Here is a 21,253-nt window from a genome sequence, read left to right on the forward strand (position 1 = left end):
CTTTAAAACTTCTAACTATGGAGACTGCATTACCTAATCTGTATCACATGTACATTTAGCACTGTTAAACTCATGCAAACAGTTTTTTGGCACTCCTTAAGCACATAGGAAAACTGAGGCCTTGTAGTCAGAAATAAAATAAAATAATACAGCAAACTAGACTATCTTCCATACCTAGGCATTATGCTACAATGAAATGTAAGTCTTAACCACTCTAGAAGATCTTCAACACTGAGAACTGTGGTGGATTTCGTGTCTGCTCCTTTTACTAGGTATGAAGGCTAGAGAAAACAAATCTCTTGATGCTGTATAAACAGTTGTGCAACAGTGACATTAAAAGAGAAGTTAAAACCTAGAACTAGGCAAGGAAAAAAATCCTATTCCAATAAAACTCTTTCCTTGAAGTAAAGGTAACCATGGTTCAAGAAACCATCTTCAAAAAATCACAGAACTGTCACAATTGGGAAAGACCTCAAAGACGACCACATCCAACCATCAACCCAGAAAAATAAAGTCACCATGCCCACTAGAGCATGTCCTGAAGTGCCTCATTGACATGGTTCTTAAATACCTCCCAGGATGGTGACTACACCACCTCTCTGGGCTGCCTGTTCCAGCACCTGACTACTCTCTCACTAAAGAAATTCTTCCTAAAATCTAGTCTAAAGTTCCCTTGTACCAAACCTAGAGACAAAGAAACCCTACTGGAGGATGTGAGACTTACATGTAGCAGACACAGAGGTAACACAGCTATTCTGTAAATCCTCAGAGAAGCACAAAGGTGCATCACCAGGACCATCATCACATTTAGGACTGGGTGGTGAGACACTGTTCTTAACAGTCTTGGTGCCAATATAGAAATTCAGGTTCAAGAACATTTAGGCTTTTTGGGGTGAGTGCCCTTCTCCCTTCCCCCTTAAGACTAAGTGAAGGGACATGGACCACCAGCAGTTGGTTGGCATCAATGCAGGAACTTAAGAACTTAAGGATCCTTTGCCCCAAAGGATCCTTTGCATCTGTGGTATCTTTCCAGGAGCCCCAAGCAGTGGTCTTGGCTTAGTTACTGAGCTTTCAACAACCTCCTGCCCTTTGGTCTCCTGCATCCTTCCTCACTATCCCACTGGGAGCTTTACCAACAGAATGGTACCTCCTGTTTGCTGCCCCAACAACTGCCCCCTTGGTGCAACTTGTGGCCATTTCCTCTAGTCCTACAACAACCTGCTTGAAAGAAGAGGCCAACACCCACCTCCCTACAGTCTCTTTTAAGGTAGTTGTAGAGAGTGATAAGGTCTCCTCTCAGCCTCCTATTCTCCAAACTAAACATTCCCAATTCCCTCAACCCCTCCTCATAGGACTTTGTCTCTAGATCCTTCATTGCCCTCCTCTGATCTCACTCCAGCAGCTCAGTATCTTCCTTATAGAGAGGGGCCCAGAACTGAGCACAGTACTCAGAGGTGCAGCCTCACCAGTGCTGAGTATAGGGGCATGATTACTTCTCCTACTGGCCACACTATTTCTGATACAAGCCAGGATGCTGTTGGCCTTCTTGGCCACCTGGGCTCACTGCTGGCTCATGTTCAGCACAGTGTTGACCAGCACTCCACCAGGCAGCTTTTCAGCCACTCTTCCCCAAGCCTGTAGTTGTTGAGATCAAAATCACTTGGCCTTGTTAAACCTCATACAACTGTAAAGAAATTAAGAAAAATAATTAAGAAAGACTGAAAGAATTGGGGCTGTTTCGCCTTGAGAAAAGAGGGCTGAAAGGGGATCTTATTAATGTCTATAAATATCTGAAGGGTGGGGATCAGGAGAAAGGGGTCAGATCCTTCTTTGTGGTGCCCACTAGCAGGACAAGGAATAATGGGTATAAGCTAGAACAAAGGAAGTACCACCTCAAAGTGACAAAAAGTTTCTTTACTGCGAGAGTGATGGAGCACTGGAACAGGCTGCCCAGAGAGGCTATGAAGTCTCCTTCTCTGGAGTCTTTCCAAACCTGCCTGGATGCATTCCTGTGTTACCTGCCCTTGGTGATCCTGCTCTGGCAGGGGGGGAGTTGAACTAGATGATCTACAGAGGTCCCATCCAACCCCTATCATTATCATGATAATTGGCCTCAGCCCAACAATTCAACCTTCGAGATCCCAGAGCCTTCCTACCCTCAAACAGATCAACACTTCCACCCAACTTGGTGTAGTCTGCAACATTTTCAGTGATACTATCCTATACCACTCTTGATAAACAGTTTTTTGTTTTCTTAGTAAGTACTTGCCAACTGACAAGGAATTTAACCTTAAGAGCAGCAGTAGCTCAGAACTAGGAAGAAATGATGCTGGGACATGGCAGAGCCTCAGCACAGTGAAGGCAAATAAGGAAGTTGCTGCTGCTGCTGCTGCCATAGTTCTACAGGGCAGCAGAGAGGGAAGGTAAAAATTTGAAATCTGAATGACAGATCAGTGCACCTGAACTTCTATCTGCTGTGAAGGGTAGATAACTGAGGCTGAATGACAACTAAAAGGGTCCCTTGGGATTTAAAAAAAAATAGGAAAAGATATGCTGCACACATTGTTTCCAATGTACATAGAGACAAAGATAATATAAAGGATGGAGTACATTGGCAAATGGAGACTTTTCAAGGAACAGTTAATTTTCACAGAACAATGATGAGGAAATTAATAAAATTCAGTCTTCTAAAACTCTAATGGGTTGGTAAATAAAGACTGTTTTAACTCCTGACTTCAACAGATGCTTTGCTCATACCATATGCTTCTTCAATAAGAGCGCAGTAAGGGTTAATGCCAGTGCCACTGCGTTTGGATTCCTGCTCTCCAAGCCTCAGGATGTTCTCCAGCCCGTTCAGTGCTACTTGCACAATCTTTGAGTCCATTACTGTAAGGAGGTCGCAGAGTGGTTTGATGCATCCCAGTTCAACTAAATACCTGAAAAACACCACATGGAACCCGGTAAATTGTAAATTTTTGCTGCTTTAGCCAATTAATCACTTAGCATGAAGGTATAAGAACCAAAAAAATCAGATAACGTACCAACTCGACTGGAGAAAATGGAGAAATTATCTATTTGTATCTTATCAGTTGTGTTGAAACAAAATAGTTTTAAAATACGTTCTACATCTCTCTGTGTAAATATGAAATAATAATTTTGGTTTGTACCTCAAATTTGTAATGCTGTAACTATAATTTATAAATATTTTATATTAATCAACTATTCCTCTCCAGGCTTCTAATGCCCTTTGTTGCACTCTACAATGACCACTGGGAAGTGAGTTTAAGTTGCATTTAGTTTTTTCAGATAGGAGAAAGGGTTCAATTAATGAAGTATTACAGCTGAAATTCTTAAGTGATTTTTTCCTAAAGGAATGAATGGCTCATTCACAGCTCAATACAAAGATACGGTCTCTCTAGAGACAAACACTGGAAGAATACAGAGGTTCTCCAGTTTCGAGGTTATTAGTAGTTTGATTTCTTGAAGAAACACTAATTCACCCAATTGCATCGAAAAATTTGAAGTATTTCATACTTGATCTGTTCAGCAGAGCCTCCAGATGTTGCATTTGTGATTGCCCAAGCAGCTTCCTTCCTTGTCCGAAACTCAGCCGTTTGCAAAATATTTATAAGAGCTGGAAAGATGGGGGCATCTATAACTGTCTGCAAAAAGAAATAACAAGACAGGTTTATAAGAAAATCAGAATTAACTTCCTTATCCTGAGCTAGTTAATGTCTATCCTCATGACAACACATTAAACAATGAAACTTTCACTTATCAAAGGCAAAAAATCCATTTTGAGCTTTACACTCAAACCCTACATATTGCTTGGGTCTGTGCTTAGTCCAAAAGAATTCAAAAAAGTCAGATATAACTAAGTGCACCATCTAATGTACTACCTAATGATACCCTCACAGCAAAAGAATGCCATCCTTCCCCTATTTTTCCAGGTAGCAGGCCAGTCAACTGCTAAGTCAGTAAACCACAGAGTCATTAAGATGCTCAAAACAGAGAAAAGACCTTCATAAGCCTGTGTGCCACAGGACATTTCTGCTCAGCGAGACAACAGAGCAAACACAATGTATTTTAAGAACTCCTCAAAACAAGCAAGTACCAATATATTCTTCCTGGGCAAAAAGACAAAGCAAGAGCTGCTTTAGTAGTATGGGTAACTGCCTAGCTCATCACAGTGACAAAAGTCAAATGAGTACTTAACTTATTCAGCAGCTCAGTTTCTAGTAAATTCCTTTGGAAAGAGCCTTTTGCAATGATGCTAACAAAATCAACTTAGTCACACATTTATGTCAAGGATCTGAAGCACTCTCATAAGGAACATTCAGAGAAACAAGAGCTTAGTATTACTTTTTTAACTAATGTTTTAGAAATATAAGTCAAAGAATTCGTAAAATCAAATTCAAAGAAAGCCAAAGATCCTTCTCAAGGAGTTCTCTAAAAGAAAACTAACAGATTACATAGAGCAAAAAGCTGTTGCCAGCTCATAGTATGGATGGTTCACACACTGAATAAAAAAACCTGCTAGGTATTTCTCTTACCCTTTGTGTTTGTCTGGGCATCCACACTACATCTACTTTGTAAATCCATACTGTGTACCAGTCATTATCAAGAGTCCTACAAACGATGTGTCCTTTACCAAATCTGCACTAAAAGTACAGCAATCTGGGGCCCTCAAGGACAACCATTTCTAGTCACATCATGCTATGCTATGCAAGATTTGTACTTTGCAAAGAATTATTTGGCAAAAAATCCTTATCAAAATTTTGGAACATGGAAGCTACCTAAAAGAAAGACTACAGAAATCATCTTCAAAAAACAGGGTGCATTTTTTTTCCCCGATAAATTTTATTTGGAAAAACCAATTTTTAAAAATATACAAAAGCAACATATTGTAAGGATACGTGGAACGTGAGAGTATCTTCTTCATTAGAGTTATCAGATCAACAATCTTTTCAGCTCAAAGTGAGCCATAAATAACAAGAAAGTAATAAATAAAACACAGTGACTAACTGAGAGAGACAAGGTTTAGGAGAGACAATCACAAAGAGGGAGGAAAATCTCCAGTTACTGATTAACGGGCCATTAGGAAACTAGGAGCAGGGCTTTGCAGAGAGCCAGCCTGGACTTTGTAACTGGAAAGACAGGGACACGTGGGATTGTGCAAAACTTAACAATGAATTTTTCCATAACTATCTTACCAGTAAGCTCCATCCCTCTCTACCCCACGTGAGTGCTTTAAAGACAAGGTGCAATTGAGACCAGTATGACTGAATTCTGGCCAGCAACCAGATCAAGACCTCAGGAGAAAACCCTGTGTCTGTGAGGCCAGCAACTGGTGCAGGTGGGAGGTCTCAGCATCAGTAGCTGGAGGAGCCCACAGAGGGTGAATTCAGGGCCCAGAGTAAGTGCCAGACCTTGGGTGAAGGGGCATCTACAACAGGATCAGGTGCCAGACCCCAGTCCATAGGGCCCATGTATCTGGATGCCAGCAATTAGGGCAACTGGGGTGAAGCTGAATGGGTGTTTCTGCACCCCAGCTGGAGTGGAATTGCAGGTCACAGGAAACATGTGGCTGGGCACCAGCTCTGTGGGGTGGACTTATATTTTCCCCAAATGTGGAGATGCAAGTGGAGGAGAAGTATACATAATCAGCTGGCAAACTTCAAACAGGACTAGGTGCAAGTAGAAGGCTCAGGAATCAGGCATGGACACAGTGCCTGTGCTGATACTCAGCAGGTGTGCAGATACAAGAATGCTCTAGGCAAATGTGTGCATCTGTTTGCTAGTGAGAAGAATCAAGCTGAACTAGCCCATAATAGGAGACGTACAACAAATTAAGATAGTTCAGGATACAGGTATGGAAAGCAGACAGGCAGGAAGCCCACTATGATATTCAAGAGATCTGTGAATCTGTGGATCTAGAGAGTGAGGGCATGAATTTTTTCACTAGTGAATTTCAGAACTGAGCAGCTGGAAAGGAGGAGACCAACCAGTGTACACTTATGTGAGTCCAGCAGTGCTATACAAGGGTGTTGTTAAGGTGGAAGCCCTTATAGGAAGTGTGTTAAGGGATGTTAAAAGTATTCTCTACCAGAGCTTAGTATAGTTCCAGGACAGGGTAAGTGAGGGCATTAGTATTTTAATGTTCTAGCAAAGAACAAATTTAAAAATATTACTGCTTCTTGAAACCTCATCCCAAAAGAAAACTTTGACATGACATTTATTGCCTTAGAAAGTGTCTTCTCAAAACCAACTTCTTTAGTAAGTACTAATATCAGAGGATGACAATATTGCACTGAGCACATCCTGAGAGGCAATAACATACTTTGAGCCTTCTTAATGACAAAACCAAAAAGTTACCTTAAAATGTTTCAATTTAAATGAGAATTCCAGAACAAAAGGAACTAAAACTGGGAGGGTAGCAAGTGGGAGAATCACAGGAAGATTGTTATTGGTTTCCCCCCACTTTCAATTTTTAACTCTTAGCTTAGATGCAAAGACTGGTGGGTAAAAATCACTCTTCTCAGAGTTCTTTCTTCCAGAAAGAACCAAATCCAGATTGGTTATCTCAAGTGAGTGCTCTTATTTCAAATTCTAGTTATTACTATTTATTTCTATTATTTCTATTTCTTATTCTATCAAATAAAAGGCTCTGGGTACCCTGGTAACTTCTGCTCTACAATGAAGCTGGCTACACCCAGCAGAACAGGTTAAAACAATGCACTGAATTGTAGCCTCTCATAAGCCTCTTCACTGAAAACAACTGGCTCAAGAGAGAACCAGATTATCAGTCACTATATTTTTATGTTTCCAACTGCTTGACATGCAATGTAAGTGTTGTCACCACCTCACCCTAGCATAATAGTTTTCCAACTAGCAGTCTGTTGACAGTTGAACCCCTCAGAATGTATATATTTTTTTAAAAATTAAAATACACGAACTATGTCAGAAAATAGTTTGCTTTAATTCTAGTATCTGCACTATTTTTCAAAAGTCTAGTTAAGCTCAATGGGGCTGGAAACAATAAAGCATTAATACAGAGGAAGTGCTAACAGAATATATTATTTACACCTCATGTCTTGCTGCCTTGTCCATGGCAGTCAGTCTTGACATTTTATACAGGGACATCAGTTACTGCAGAAACATTATGTTTCTCTTTAAATTAAATTCCTTCTGAGTGATAAAACAGTAAACTACTGAAATAGAATTTGGTTTTGCTTTTTCTTTTTGAAGAGAAGCAAACCTCAGGAAAAGGAAAACCCTTTAGGACTATACTGAAAACCTGTGAGAATTTAGAAAATGCTAATTCAAATTACTTTTTAGTATTGCTTTAATTTGCATGCTTGACATGGAAGTGTGTTGAAGACTAAAGTAATGTAGTGCACATAAAAATGCACAAGATAAGCATGGCTTTCAAACAAAATTAACACTGCTAAGGGGTTTTAAGTTCAACAAGAACTCTAAAAACATGACATAAACAAAGAAATCTAAAAAACAAGTTGCAAAGTAAAGATTCATGCTCAAGCAAGTGCAGATCTCAGTCTTTCTCACCTGTTCAAATGCTCATCGATTCCTCAAAAAAATGCTTTGGCCATTCAAGAAAACAGTGGGCAACTGCCTCATACATGACATAAAGAAAGCAGCTTAGCTTCCCAAGCTGCTGATGCATTGTAGTACTTGCTTTTATCTATGTCCTCTAAATGTGACTGTAATTTTTCAAGCAGTCTAGTAGCAAGCCAACAGGGTAAGCAAAACAAAGAAACACTTCAAGACCTGGGTCATTTTATATGGATTTTTCCAATCCAAATTACTCTGAAACTTTCATGTACGAATAAAGCACTCTAACATCCTGCTTCCAACCACAATTAACATGAGATGCACCAAAAAGTTTAAACTCTAGTCTCATTGATTTTTCTTTTTCTCCTATTTAAGTTCACAGATGGAGCAATGAGTTCAAGTTTGACTGTATCTATAAAATATATGTTCCCATTTGTCCCTAAGCACAGTCCCTAGTAATTTCTGATGCCTCTTCCTTCAGGAATCTTGCTCAAAATCAAAAAACAATTATTCTTCATTCACCTTCTCAGATGTCATTCATGTTTCTGTAGCATTCTGCTACATCTCCTTTCACTTGTCTCACAGCCTACGAAGTTGTTCCTCATATGGAATCCATCTGACATTTTATGATCCCTACTTATCACTCACTCCTACCATATACTCTGCAGATGACTTAGAACATGAGCAATGACTCTCCTTTTGTTTTGTTGTTTTTTAGTCCTTTTCCTGACAATTTCTAGTATTTCTAGTTTTAGGCTGTTACTGATGCAGTATGTTCAAAATAAATAAGAAATCTCTTTTCTGCATAATGGATAATCCACAGCCTATCCTTTAACACACTAAACTAACACTGACATTCTTGCCCATCTGCATTCATTTGTATTTGTTGGAACTGAACTCCATCTTGACTTGCAACTTGCAACTACGAGTCCCTCAGAAAGCTAAAACTGAATATTAACTGAACTAAACTCAGTCCATCAGCGAAACTGACGCTCACTTTTAAAGTGTCAATTTTTTGGTCATATTTGAGGCTTTTTGTTTGTTGTTTTTTTCTCTGTGTGCGGGGATGGAGGGGTGTTGTTTTCTGTTTTTTCCCCTGTGCTGTGGCCTTCCAAGAGGACTGGCCTATCTCTTAAAAAGATTCTTATCCTTTTTTATTTTAACCAAACTTACTTTATAGTATTTCATTTTTAAAGAGCAAAGCTAGATATAACTAAATTCTTAGTGTTTTATTACATCTGCATGGATACTGAATTGCAGTCACTGCTAGTCAGCAGGTCTTCAGAAGTGGCATATTAAATTAGTATTTGAGCTGGTCAAAAGGAAGTGAATTTGATTCATGTTTCCACAAATCACTAAGTGATTCCACAAATCACTTAGGTTATGCAAAAATACACATATACATGTAGTATGCAAGCACTGGTATCATGTGTCTACATGTGATTAATCTCATGTGAAAGCAATCAAGTCTTACAGCATGTCTGTTCTGCTTCTGCAAGCTCTCATTACAAATCAAGATAACAGTCACCACTCTAGCTGGCAGCTACATACTTCTACTGCTATAATCTCATCCACCTGACTGCAAATTTCATTTCACAGAGGCTTCTCAGCTACTTGTGTTCCAGACACTTTGTTTATTGATTCAATTTACAACTGCTTTCCAAGTAACACAGCATTAATTGTAAGCCAAAGCTACTTAACATGATGACATGAGAAGGAAACTACTGCCATCTGAGACTCAGGAGGGAAGCACTTCAGACCTCTCTTCTAATGGACTTCTAAGTTGCTGACACAGACACCTAAACCTATAATACTCTGAACTGTGTATAAAGCAAACTTCTAGCCTTGTATAAAGAAGGTTGCTACTGCTCTCAGGAAGAACCTGCACTGTAATGAACTGCACCTTGTTAAGGTGTCTCCAGCTTTTAGGGTCTTCAGTACAAAAAAAAATTAAATGAAACGTAGCAACATACTCTGCTTAGGTTTTCAGGCAGAATAAAGAAATTAACAGAATTCTAAAGCTCTGCTGCACTGTGTTATGATGTATGGGATTCAGCATAAGCCTGAAAATAGATCGTGTAATTAAAAACAAACTTAAACCTGAAAATTATTAATCTTTGACTTGCTGGTCCTCAAACAACTGAGCTTTTAAGGCCATATTTTGCTCCTAATTGAGATTTGAAGTCCTGCCACCACAAGCATGTGAAGACTTTAGACCACTTGTGCAAACTATGGCAGAAATCAAACACACTTTTAGTAATTTGTTACTCAGTCTGCTTGTGTAAACCACAACTCTGTGTGAATCGTGTAATTCCTTTCCCATGTCCCCAGGTTACTATGGTCTTTTGGAATCAGGGCCCCTTACAATTCTTAGCTTGTAACTTTACTGTATTTTTAAAAATGTATTTCATTCCATAGTTTTTAAAATTGACAGGCAACGTATTATTTGCAGCACTTGCCCATGTCACCTTTCATCAAGGATAGGAAACTCTAAATGAGGAAAAAATAAGGCACAGATCCTGCTGCTACCATGCCTAGCCTCAGGTTTCCAAATGATCTTGTGAGAAGTTGATACATTAGAAAAGAAGCGATAAGTTTCTTAACCTGTCAACAGGAGAGAACTCCTATGATGTCTTCACTGTCAGATTGTCTGCTGTAATGCCTTTCATAGCTTTTCAACAGGTTGCGAAGTTAGACACAGAACATTTTCTGAGGTATGCAGATAGCCTTTCATACCCTTCAGAAGGGCCGACAGTCAGGATTTAGCTTCAGTTGTGCAGTTCTCCTTCTGACTCCCGGGAAGATGTAGTTCCCCTTCTCCCTGACTGGGGAAGCTATCCACTGAAGTACAGCAAAGCTGTATACAAACTAGGAAATTAACAAACAAAAACTATACTTAGTGACAATCATGACTGCATCAGGATATACACATCCAACCCAAACTTTAAGAGCACAGAAATAAAGAGGGAAAAGACTGCTGTATTCCACCACATTTTTCTGTTGCCTAGGCACTGTTGATAACACACTCTGAAAGGCTTTCACTTCCACTTTTGGTGGGGGAAAAACCCAAACCTCCTGTGCTTTCACATTAGCTACAAAAGAACGTTCAGCACTTACTTTCACACATTTCATGCATTTTACTGGTATTGTCTTAACACTACAAAGAGTTTACTTGATTGTGTTTGGGTGCAAAACTAATGTTAATAGGCTACTATAATGTCTTTTAGAAATGGCAGTGAAAGCCTCTAGAGTGTGCTACCAAACAGCATTGTAGGCGGTATGAAAGTGGAAATGAAATATAGAAGTCCTTCCCTCTAACTTTACATTTCCATACTTCCGAGTGGGTGGATGGAAGGAGTGTAATCCAATGCAATCTTAAGCAACACTAAATATAGCTCTGTCTGTTAATATTGATTAGGTAAAAAACCTACTAGATTTACTGAAATGTTTTATTTTCTTCCTGGTATCCCAAAGGGATAGCTAGCCTATACCTTGAGCACTACCCGAGGTTTCCATAGTATTCTAACATTCTGGTTGCTTTGGAGCAACAACCCACTGTTTATATCAGCTGGTAACTTGCAGTAAAATTGTGTACTATGCCAGGCAGACATCTAACTTCCAGCAAAAAAGTTACCATGTGCTGAAATCATTCTTGCCTGATTTCCAGATAAGATTGTGCATGTTCAAAATCAAGTTAGTATTCTAAAGACTGGACGAGATCTGGCTACAGACTATAACCTGTAGTAGGAATTACTGAGCTACTTGGAGGGACTGGGGAGAAAGAAAACTAAATCATTTAGTTTAGAACTGGATCTAGAATTTTAGAATTTCTTCTCTAAGGAAGACCAGTTCTCAAGAAGTAATGTTTTAATTCATCACAAAGTAAAATTTAGATAAAGAAGAAAAAAACAAACTTCAACTTACAGATAAGTTAATCTATGTAGATAGATAAATCAGTTATTCTTCAAGATGGGAATTATTCTTTGTCCTTATAGCTACAGGCCATCTCCAAAAACACTTTTGCAAACAGCATTTTACAAATTCAGAAATTATTTTAAAGTGTTTTTTAGTTCAAATGTTTACAACTATTCTGACACTGAGTAGGAGTTCTCTGAAGTAATACCTCAGAGAAGTTTTCTGAGAAAAGCAGATGTATCAGCTCTGAAGCTGAAAGTTCTCAACATACCATCTATCTCTCATGGCATTCTCTAGGTTGAGACTAGAAACTAAAGATGAGAGGCTTTCTGGAATTGTTACTCATCTGTGGTGTGACTTTCCCTTCAACACGAAATGACTGCAATTACACCTGCAATTTCCAATTTTACTTCCAAGAAACAGTGGCCTCAAGATCTCCAAATCAAGTGTGTTGTAAACTCTCCACTGCCCTTTACTTCACAACTTTCCTGTAAAAGTTTTTCATCCTTCTGCAGTTCCAAAAATCACGAGTGTCACAATGGACATGATTTGAAATACATCACAATTGCCAGGACAGTTACCTCCTGCTCAGAATCTGAAACGCTATTTTTACTAATTTTTTTCTCATTTTTATAACTGCTAATACAGAATAGATTGGACCTGCAGTTGGGGCAGTCAATGTTTCACTACATAGCATGTGTAAAAGTTTGGAGTTTGAAGGCCACTGTATTACTCTGAATAGGGCCTCAGAGCTTCTTAAATGAACTACACCTTTTGCTATTGAGAAGCTGCTTCTCACATTTTTTTCACTGAACTTTGAGACAACTTTGTGACACATCCTAAGGAACCTGCTTTAAACCAGACCCTTAGATCTACATGTATTTTGCTGATTTGATACTGATGCAAGAATCCTGAGAAAGAAAGCTTCTTCACAAACAACCACAACTGTTTTTCTATGCAGAGTTAAGGGGTTTTTTGTAGTTCTAAACAATCACCTCCTAGGAATGAAGGTACACTATTAATGGCTTATAGCACTAACTTCCCTCTCCCTGCCTTCCCACCTCACCTTTCCAAGTCACAAAGCAATTCTAATCTGTTCTCTGTAGAGGGAGGGCTGATCTAGACTGGTTAAGACACCACAAAACCTTCAAAAAACTACTAAACTCACATGTGCATAGATGTACCTGACAATTTTGTTTAGCTAGATTAGTGAAATTTTGTTTTAACAAAGGTGGGATTTTATCCTCATTTTCAAATAAAGATGTGGCAACAGTCTGGAAGACTGAAGATTACAAAGGGTGTAGAGTTAAGACTCTCCACCTAAAGCCCTACTTTTATGTGTCTGAGTAGCAGATATAAGTGTAAGAAAATTGTGGAAACAAGGATGGTCACTCACACCTGCACAAGATGATGGAATACTGTGAATATTTATGTGGAAGTCACAGAAGAGAATTCTCTATTGCCTGGTGCACTAGAATTAAAGTTACCTCTAGCACTCTTCACAGCTGCATCTTCAGTAGATTAAGAATATGAAAACAAAGACCCCAAAGTTTTGAAAAAATACTCTAATAACAAACTTTACTTCCTGTTGCCACTTATGATAGTTACTTCTTTATAGAAGGAGTGGTATGGCTATCTGGTTTTCACAGGCTCTTATTTTTCTTAGGCCTGCAGCATTCCTATATGATTGTGCATCCTAAAGAAACTCTCTGATAGACAAAAAAACCCCAAACAAACCACAAAGGTATGAAAACGTATTAGGCTGCAAATACTCTAAGACTTCAGAGGAAAAGCAGAAATGGCATTCTTGAGAGAATATTTCTAGCAGCACTGATAAAAGTAGTCAAAAGATTCTTCACTGCAAAAGCAAAAAACCACTTTATCTTAGTACTAGTAGTAACTAGAGACTGCACTCCTAACTGCCCAGCAATTACAGAAAACAGTGATACAGTTGTTGATTTTTTGTTTGCACTTTTGTTAGAAATTCAGCTAATCCACAGGTTAATACACAAGCCACAAAAAAAAGGCAGAATCTCATTTTTTTTGAGCTCTAGCAAGGTTAGATTAAGTAACTATAACATTCTCTTTATCTGACAAGGAATATGATTTGTGGTAAATGTAAAAACTCGACTGAGAAAGCCAGAGCAAATACAGCTGTAGGAAGCTTCTTTGCTCACAGTTCTACTTCCATCTTAGTCACATCCTTACACATCAGGTAAGGAAGACCTTTCCACCTTCTTAAGTTTTGTTCTCTTGCCTACTCACTTCCAAGCATAAGTATCTTTGAAATAAGGTGAGCAATCACTCTTACTTCCAGGAAGCTTAACAGAGATAGTTATCTTTCACAGAAGTATTAACTTTATTTCCTGTGCTTTCTGAGATGAAGATAAAGACCTCACTCAAAATTTTAAGGTTATACACTGCCTCTTCAGCAGTTGAATGCTCTTTGTAAAGGAGAATGTATAACCAAAAGATTGCAAGTACCACCTGCAAAAGATATAATTCACCTTTTTCCTCAGGAAAATCATGCAGCCTTTTTACAACCTCCTGCAAATTTTCTGAAAAAAAAAGTAGTAATTCCATCTCTTGGGTGAAGAGGGTTAACTACTTCATGTTAATGTTGATTATACAGAATTATTAATGCAGAGCCATCAGATACAAGCCTAGCAAGTGTCAGGTTGACTCCCAAGGAAAAGGATATGGATGAAAGAAATGACTCCTTGGCCACTTTTGCCAGTGTATCATGGGCCTTAGTTTGCTCTCTGCACAGACATGCATTGTTTTCTGCCTGGTTACTAATAAGCAAGACAAACATATCTAACATTTCTGCTATTTCTTTTTATTCCTCATAGAAGAGGTATGTCCAAGTAGATTTGCATGCATCCTCTGCAATCTCTGTATCCAGTGTGGGAGAAGAGCATTAGGAAATAGAATTTCAGAAGAATTAAATTTAATTTAATTGTGTTTTCATACAAGTGCCTTGATGTGAACCTTGCACGTTTACCTCATATCACTACAATCTGTTTTTCCGCCACTTCTGAAAAGGAGAAGAAATGAAGCACTGCCCTTGAAAACCAAGCAAAAAATTCCCCCACTAGAGATCTTCCAAAAAAACCTCCATGTGCAGGGAAAACAAAATGCATATAATTTCTTATTTATCTCGTCAAAGAAAACAGATTTTCTGGGGATGAGATTGTCTCTCATTTATACCATTTGAAGACAGGTCCCAGGAATTCCTGATGGCTCACACCAAGTCCAAACTCGGAACAAAGATGTGGTCTTTTGGAGGCCTAATTGTAATGACTGACGTAAGGGAGAGAGATTTTCATTTGCTTTTGTGGGCTATCACTTAACATGAAGATTACAGAATTTGATATAATCAAAATGACAAATACCAATGCAACAAGTTAGATATCCTCTATTGCTGTTCAGTTTAATAACTAGAAATTTTAGATCTCGCTAAACAAAAAAGGAATTATAAGAAAATATAAACAGGAATAAAGAAAATATCTTATAATGTAGGTGCCCGTATCTGGTGATGAAATCAAGGAACAGGTAAAGTTATTCGATTCTCAAAGTGTGTAGCTTACTCTATTTGTATTTAAGAATTTCTATACTGTCAAAAGCATGAAGCAAATATTTTAAGACCAGGTATTCTTCCTTGTCTCCCCCCTTGTAATCTGTAGTTGATTATCAAATTAGGTACTTTGAATTTGAGAGATGACTGGGCAATTAAAATAATCTAATTACACACAGAGCCTATAATAAGCTTCCACTCATATGCAAGTATGCAACCATGTACCTCCTGATGTTTCTTCTAGCCTGCAAGACAAAGCTATTAATCACAGCTGAAAATGTTACCTGGATCTGGGCTCTGTTTCCAGCTGTTATATTAGATATTGTCCAGCATGCTTCCTTTTTGATAGATTCTTTTGGGCTGCTTAGCAAGTGCAGTAAACTCTGCAGGGCTGAACAATTCAGAATCACCTGAATACAAAATAAAACAAACAAACCACGCCTTACAGGAAATTCATGATAAAGAATCACAGGAACAAGAAATACAATGTATTTAAACTCTAAAAAGCATACCCCACCAGATGACAGCAAGAAGTTAAAAGACAAAACAAAACAAAAAAACAAGCATAAAAGAAAACCAAAAGAACCCACCAGAAAAACAGCAAGAACTAAGAAACAAATGTTTGCAGGAAAGCTAATAAGCAAAACAACTGAATAATTCAGTTAAGAGATCATGCCTTCATTACAATTTCAGTGTGACCTGAACAGAAGAAGATACTAACCCCACCATGATCAAACAAAAATAAGATGACACTATTTTCCTGTCATCCTGTTTTCTGTATTTTGCCATACTTGAAAGCTCCAACTACTTCTGTTTTCCACATCAGCTGGCACACTGGGCAAACTGTGGCCAGCATCGTATCCAGTGACATTCTGAATGCAATTCTTATTTAAAAAAAAAAAAAAAAAAAAAGGAAGAAACTGAAGTTTTACAGAGCGGAAAACTGCAGGTAATTATGCATTTCAAAACTGAAAATTTAAAGTGTTCAAGTTTAAGAGAAAATGCCCCCTAACAGGGATGTTACAAGACAGAATACTTGATTATGTCATGTGTGATAATGAAGGGCTTTCTGACCCTCTGAGAAAGCAAACCTTTAATGACTGGAAAACGGAAGATATGTTTTTAGATCTTTTGAGGTTTGTTTTTTGTTTGTTTGTTTGTTTGGATGGGGTGGGGTTTTTTGGTTTTTGGTTGGTTGAGTTTTTGGTTGGCTGGTTGGGTTTTGTGTGTTTTTTTAAATTAAATTACAAATTAGTAAAAAATTGGTAGACGCTTCCAAAAGCCCATCAAAAGTCTACCATGAGCCACAGTAGTTTTGCCTTGTATGGCAAAAGCAGGCAGTTTAGAAAGACAGCATGGAACAGAATTTATTAGAAATTGTTCAGTCTGTGGAGGTCAAATGCATGAGAGATTCAAGCTGAATCATAGCTTGAATCATAGACTTCTGATCTTAGAATCTGTGGTCTGAATTCCCACTCCCTCCCTTTCCTAAAATTAAGATTAAAAAAGCAGAGATCACAGTTCAGCAGACTATACTATCAGGTATCTGCTCGACAAGAAGTTTTTTGTTTTCTTCTTCACACATAGTTGTTTTTAGCCATCTCCAAGCAGTTGTAATTCTTAATAGTTTGAAATAAGAATAAAGTAAAAACAGGTTTGTGCTCAGGCTACACAGAAAACTTTTCAGGAATCTGTCTGATTCAGAAATGTATCAACTGTCAAAGCTCAGCTCTTACTTCTGATTAAGGATTTTTTTATGTATTCCATACTCCTCCTTGGCACACAGCTTCAGTACTATCAAGCTATCTTACTGAAAGAATCCTCTAGAAGTCTAGGAATGCTTATGGTATGCTCCTTTTCAAAATTGTGTGCAAAAAATGTTAAGTATTTTATTGAATTAAAATCTAGGATTTATGCAGTATTTAATAATCTGCATTACATGTGACTTAGTGATCCCTTGCGGTTTTATTTGTAATGAAAATTTGAAATCACAAACTGCACCTCATTCTCTTAACTGATGTGCAAAACAAATGCCATTGAAAAAAATTACAAGAATTTGTATGCAATTCAGCTACAGAAAAAATACTGTAACAATCAAAAAATCATGTTACTCTTCTCCAGCACTAGTAAGAAGGCATTCAAACCAATGTCCTGCCACTGCTGACTCATCACTGTCTGTGATCTCACTGTCACAGAACAACGTAATTCCAAAGGATATATTTATACAAGCAAAAAAACCATGAAGCACTGAAAGAAGACTCCTGATTAGGAACTTGGATTTTACCTTTGGCATAGTTTGCATGGAAGAAGTAATTTAACACTTTGCATGGGGATTCACTGAATGATTTGGGTTGGAAGGGACCTTAAAGATCATCCAGTGCCAACCCCCCTGCACAGGCAGGGACACCTCCCACTAGACAAAGCTGCTCAAAGTCCCATCAAATCTGGCCTTGAACATTGCCAGGCATGGGGCATCAACAGCTTCCCTGGGCAACCTGTGCCAGTGTCTCACCACTCTCATACTAAAAGGATTTTTTTCTAATGTCTAATCTGTATCTACCCTCTTCAACTTTAAAATTACCCCCCCCGTCCTACCACTGCATGCCCTTGTAAAAAGTCCCACCCCAACTTCCCTCTAGGCCCTCTTCAGTTACTGGACATCTTCTCCAGGCTAAAAAACCCCAACTCTCTCAGCCTGTGTTCATAGAAGAGGTGCTCCTACCCTCTGATCATCTTTGTAGCCCTCCTCTAGACTCACTGCAAGAGCTCCTTGTTGTTCACAAGAACACTGTTGGAGGATCCAGAACTAGACAAAATACTCTGGGTTCGGGTCTCATGAGAGTGGAGTAGAGGGGGGAAATCACCTCCCCTGACCTGCTGGCCTCCCTTCTTTTGATGCAATCCAGGATATGGTTGGCTTTCTGAGCTGCAGGAGCACTTTGACAGGTCATACTGAGATTCTCATCAACCAACACCCCCAAGTCCTTCTCCTCAGGGCTGTTCTCAATCCATTCCTCGCCCAACCTCTCATTTTTTCTTGGAATACCCTGAAATCAGGTGCAGGACCTTCCACTTGGCCTTGCTGAACTTCATGAGGCTGGCATGGCCCCACTTCTCAAGCCTGGGAAGGTCCCTCTGGATGCTATCCCTTTCCTACAGTGTGTCAACCACACCATATTGGTTTGGTGTTGTCAGCAAACTTGACAATCCCACTGTTAATGTGTGCAACAAAGACGTCAAACAGCACCGGTCCCAGTACTGACCCTTGGAAAACACCACTTGTCACTGTTCTCCATCTGGAGAATCTGGACATCGAGCTGCTGAGCACAACTCTTTGAGTGCAATCATCCAGCCAATTCCTTATCCACCAAGCGGTCCACCCAGAAAATCCATAGGTTTCCAATATAGAGACCAGGATTTTGTGGGGGCCAGTGTTGAATGCTTTACACAAATCCAAGTAGATGACACCAGTTATTCTTCGCTTGCCCACCAATGCTGTGACCCCACTATAAAAGGCCACCAAATTAATGAGGCACAATTAGCCCTTGGTGAAGCTGTGTTGGCTGCCACCAGACACTTTCTCACTTTTCATGTACATTAGCAGAGACTTCAGAAGGATCTGCTCCAGTATTGCTGGGCAGAGAGGTGAGACTGACTGGCCTGTAGTTCCCTCAAGTATTCCTTTTTTCCCCTTTTTGAAAATGGGGGCTATGCTTCCCCGTTTCCTGTCAGTGGGAACTTCACCAGACTGCCATGACTTCTCCAGTGATGGAAAATGGCTTTGCAACTTCATTTGCCAGTTCCCTCAGAAGCCACGGATGTATCTCATCAGCTTCCACAGACTTGTGCACTTTCTTTAGATGGTCTTGAAGCTGCTCTTCTCCTAGAATGGGGCCGATCTTCCTTTTTCCAGCCATTGCCTTAGCCTTCTGCAACTCCTGCTAGTGGAGACTGAGGCAAATCAGAAGCTTTATTCATCTACACTTCACTGGAAGCATCCTTCTTCCAACTCTTTACTTCATCTCACATCTCTAATTGCTAACACTGCCTCCTGGGTGTCTGTTTCGTTGCCTCCTCTGCACACACCCTTCCATTCACAGCTCCTACTACTTCTTGATCCTATATCTGACATCAGTTTTAGGAGTTAACAGCCCACCGCAGCATAAAACTCAGCCTAAGGGACACACTTCCTTTAAATAAACCAGAAAAAAACCAAATCTCAAAGTGTATTGCACAGCTACACACAAATCCCATACATAACTATGTAAGAAACCAGCAGTCCAGGACTGAACAGAAAACCTATGAAAACCACCACACATTTTGGGACAACTACTGTCATCAATTCTTGATTTTCAAACCTCAAAAGGAACACAAGCTTGTGCTTCTTACCACAATGAACAGTAAGATAAAGTGCAATACTGCACAAGAGAAACTGAATACATACCTGGGTCTGGATATCATCTCCTGTGACAATGTTCCCAACAGCTCGTAAGGCAGGAGATACAACTTTGTAGTCATTATGCCTAAAATAACCAAGGAAAGATCTAAGTATTAACCATCCTGAAGCATCTCCATCTTTACATCCTGAAGAAACATCCATCAGCCAGGGGAAAACTTGCCTGCTAAACTTGTCTTAACTCTCACTGCATGAATCAAAACACTTTGACTTTAAACTAATGTCAAGTCTTTCTAGGGTTTCTAAGTATCTAGACATTTAGGTATCATTCAGCATGCACACGCTTAGGCAGAGAAAGACAGAAGAAGATGGTTAAAAAATGTGTGTTTAAACCATTCAGCTATTTGATCATCTTCTGTGATCAACTTCACACTTCAAATCATAGTTTTATAATCAGGACTGAAATAAGAAGGGTGAAGTAAGAAATGCTTTTCTCAAATGAAAAAAATTCTTTATAAAAAGGTATCTTAAATAATATATATTTAGTTAATCCAGCATCAGTTTTGCTTTAATCTTGCAAGCCTTAATAGTCTTTTGTATTTACATCACTAGAAACAATTATTTCTTGTCCTTCTCTTAGACCTGAAGAAATGGCTTTGAACAAGGCCAGCCTCCCTGACACCAGCTCCCACAGCTACACTTCTGGGTGTGTGAACAAGCTGTGTATGTATATTCTTCTAAAGTAAAGGTTTAGGAAATTATTTACAATCCAGGTCCCTGATAATCAAGTCCCTGATTCAAGTTAGAGTAAATTTTAGTATTTCTTTTATTTCTATCTTTGATACGCTTCAGCAAATTCAACAAATTAAGCAGAACATGGACTTCAATTGCACAGAGAAAATTCCAGTATATATACTATGCATTTTACAAAAATGCAGCTCTTAAGTGCAGAAAAAACATTCCTTAAAAATTAGCAAAACTAGTAACAGAAAAGCTTTGTTGCTTGCTTCTGTTACTCATGACAAATACAGAAGACTGAACACAGGGAGATAAAATTAAAACTCAAATCTTTTTTTAAATAACTACATTTCAAGACATATCTAACTAAACTTCCTATTGCTGGAACCTTGATTTTTAGGGAAGAGTGGGTAGGTACATATGCTCAGCACAAATTTCTTACATGAGTAATTCCACAAGTCTTCGGCAGACTCCTGCATCAATCACAGCCTGGATTTTATCATTGGGGCCATCAGACAAATAGGACAAAGCCCAGCAGGCATCAGCTAATACATCTGTATCATTGACAAACAGCAGCCAGGAAAGCACACTAAGACAAGGTGAAACCTGTAAAACATTAGGAGGACATACACATATTGTACAATTAGAAGGGCCAGCAGATCTATTAACATGTCAGTTCATTTTTTATGTGACATCACAGGACTGGCACTGGAATCTCAAGGTTCAGTACCCAGAAAACTTCACAGTTCAAGTAGCACTTCTGGGCAGGGCTGTAGCTACACAAGTACAGAGGAGCAGGAAAAGTGCTATGAGAATTCTTCAGCCCCTACAGCGAAATCTTTGGCAACCTAAACTCTTACTTGCCAGCTAAGATGTGCCATACTTTGCACTACAGCAGCCAAGATGTACAGAGTTTTGTTCTGCTGTCTTCTCCAGTACAAGAAGAGTAACAAAAAACTAAGAGGCAGCTATATTAAAATAGTGGTTGTGAATGTCTGCCCAAAGGACAGAAGTACATTAAAAAAGTTCACCTGTAGGAAGCCCATACTTTCTCT

The 21,253-nt window shown here is 39.0% G+C and overlaps 1 protein-coding gene across 1 annotated transcript in view; it reads right to left on the reverse strand.

Moving 5' to 3' along the window:
• The window catches only part of KPNA1 (karyopherin subunit alpha 1), a 63,273-nt gene that overhangs the window by 11,298 nt on the left and 30,722 nt on the right, over positions 1 to 21,253 (reverse strand). The window contains exons 9-13 of the mRNA XM_071761551.1: positions 20,641 to 20,804; positions 19,509 to 19,587; positions 15,349 to 15,474; positions 3,535 to 3,662; positions 2,758 to 2,936 (exon numbers count right to left, since the gene is read on the reverse strand). Of these exons, the coding sequence (XP_071617652.1) occupies positions 2,758 to 2,936; positions 3,535 to 3,662; positions 15,349 to 15,474; positions 19,509 to 19,587; positions 20,641 to 20,804 (676 nt within the window). The remainder of the gene's footprint in view (positions 1 to 2,757; positions 2,937 to 3,534; positions 3,663 to 15,348; positions 15,475 to 19,508; positions 19,588 to 20,640; positions 20,805 to 21,253) is intronic.

The sequence above is a fragment of the Heliangelus exortis genome, chromosome 1 (assembly GCF_036169615.1).
Source record: "Heliangelus exortis chromosome 1, bHelExo1.hap1, whole genome shotgun sequence".
NCBI classification, from domain to species: domain Eukaryota; kingdom Metazoa; phylum Chordata; class Aves; order Apodiformes; family Trochilidae; genus Heliangelus; species Heliangelus exortis.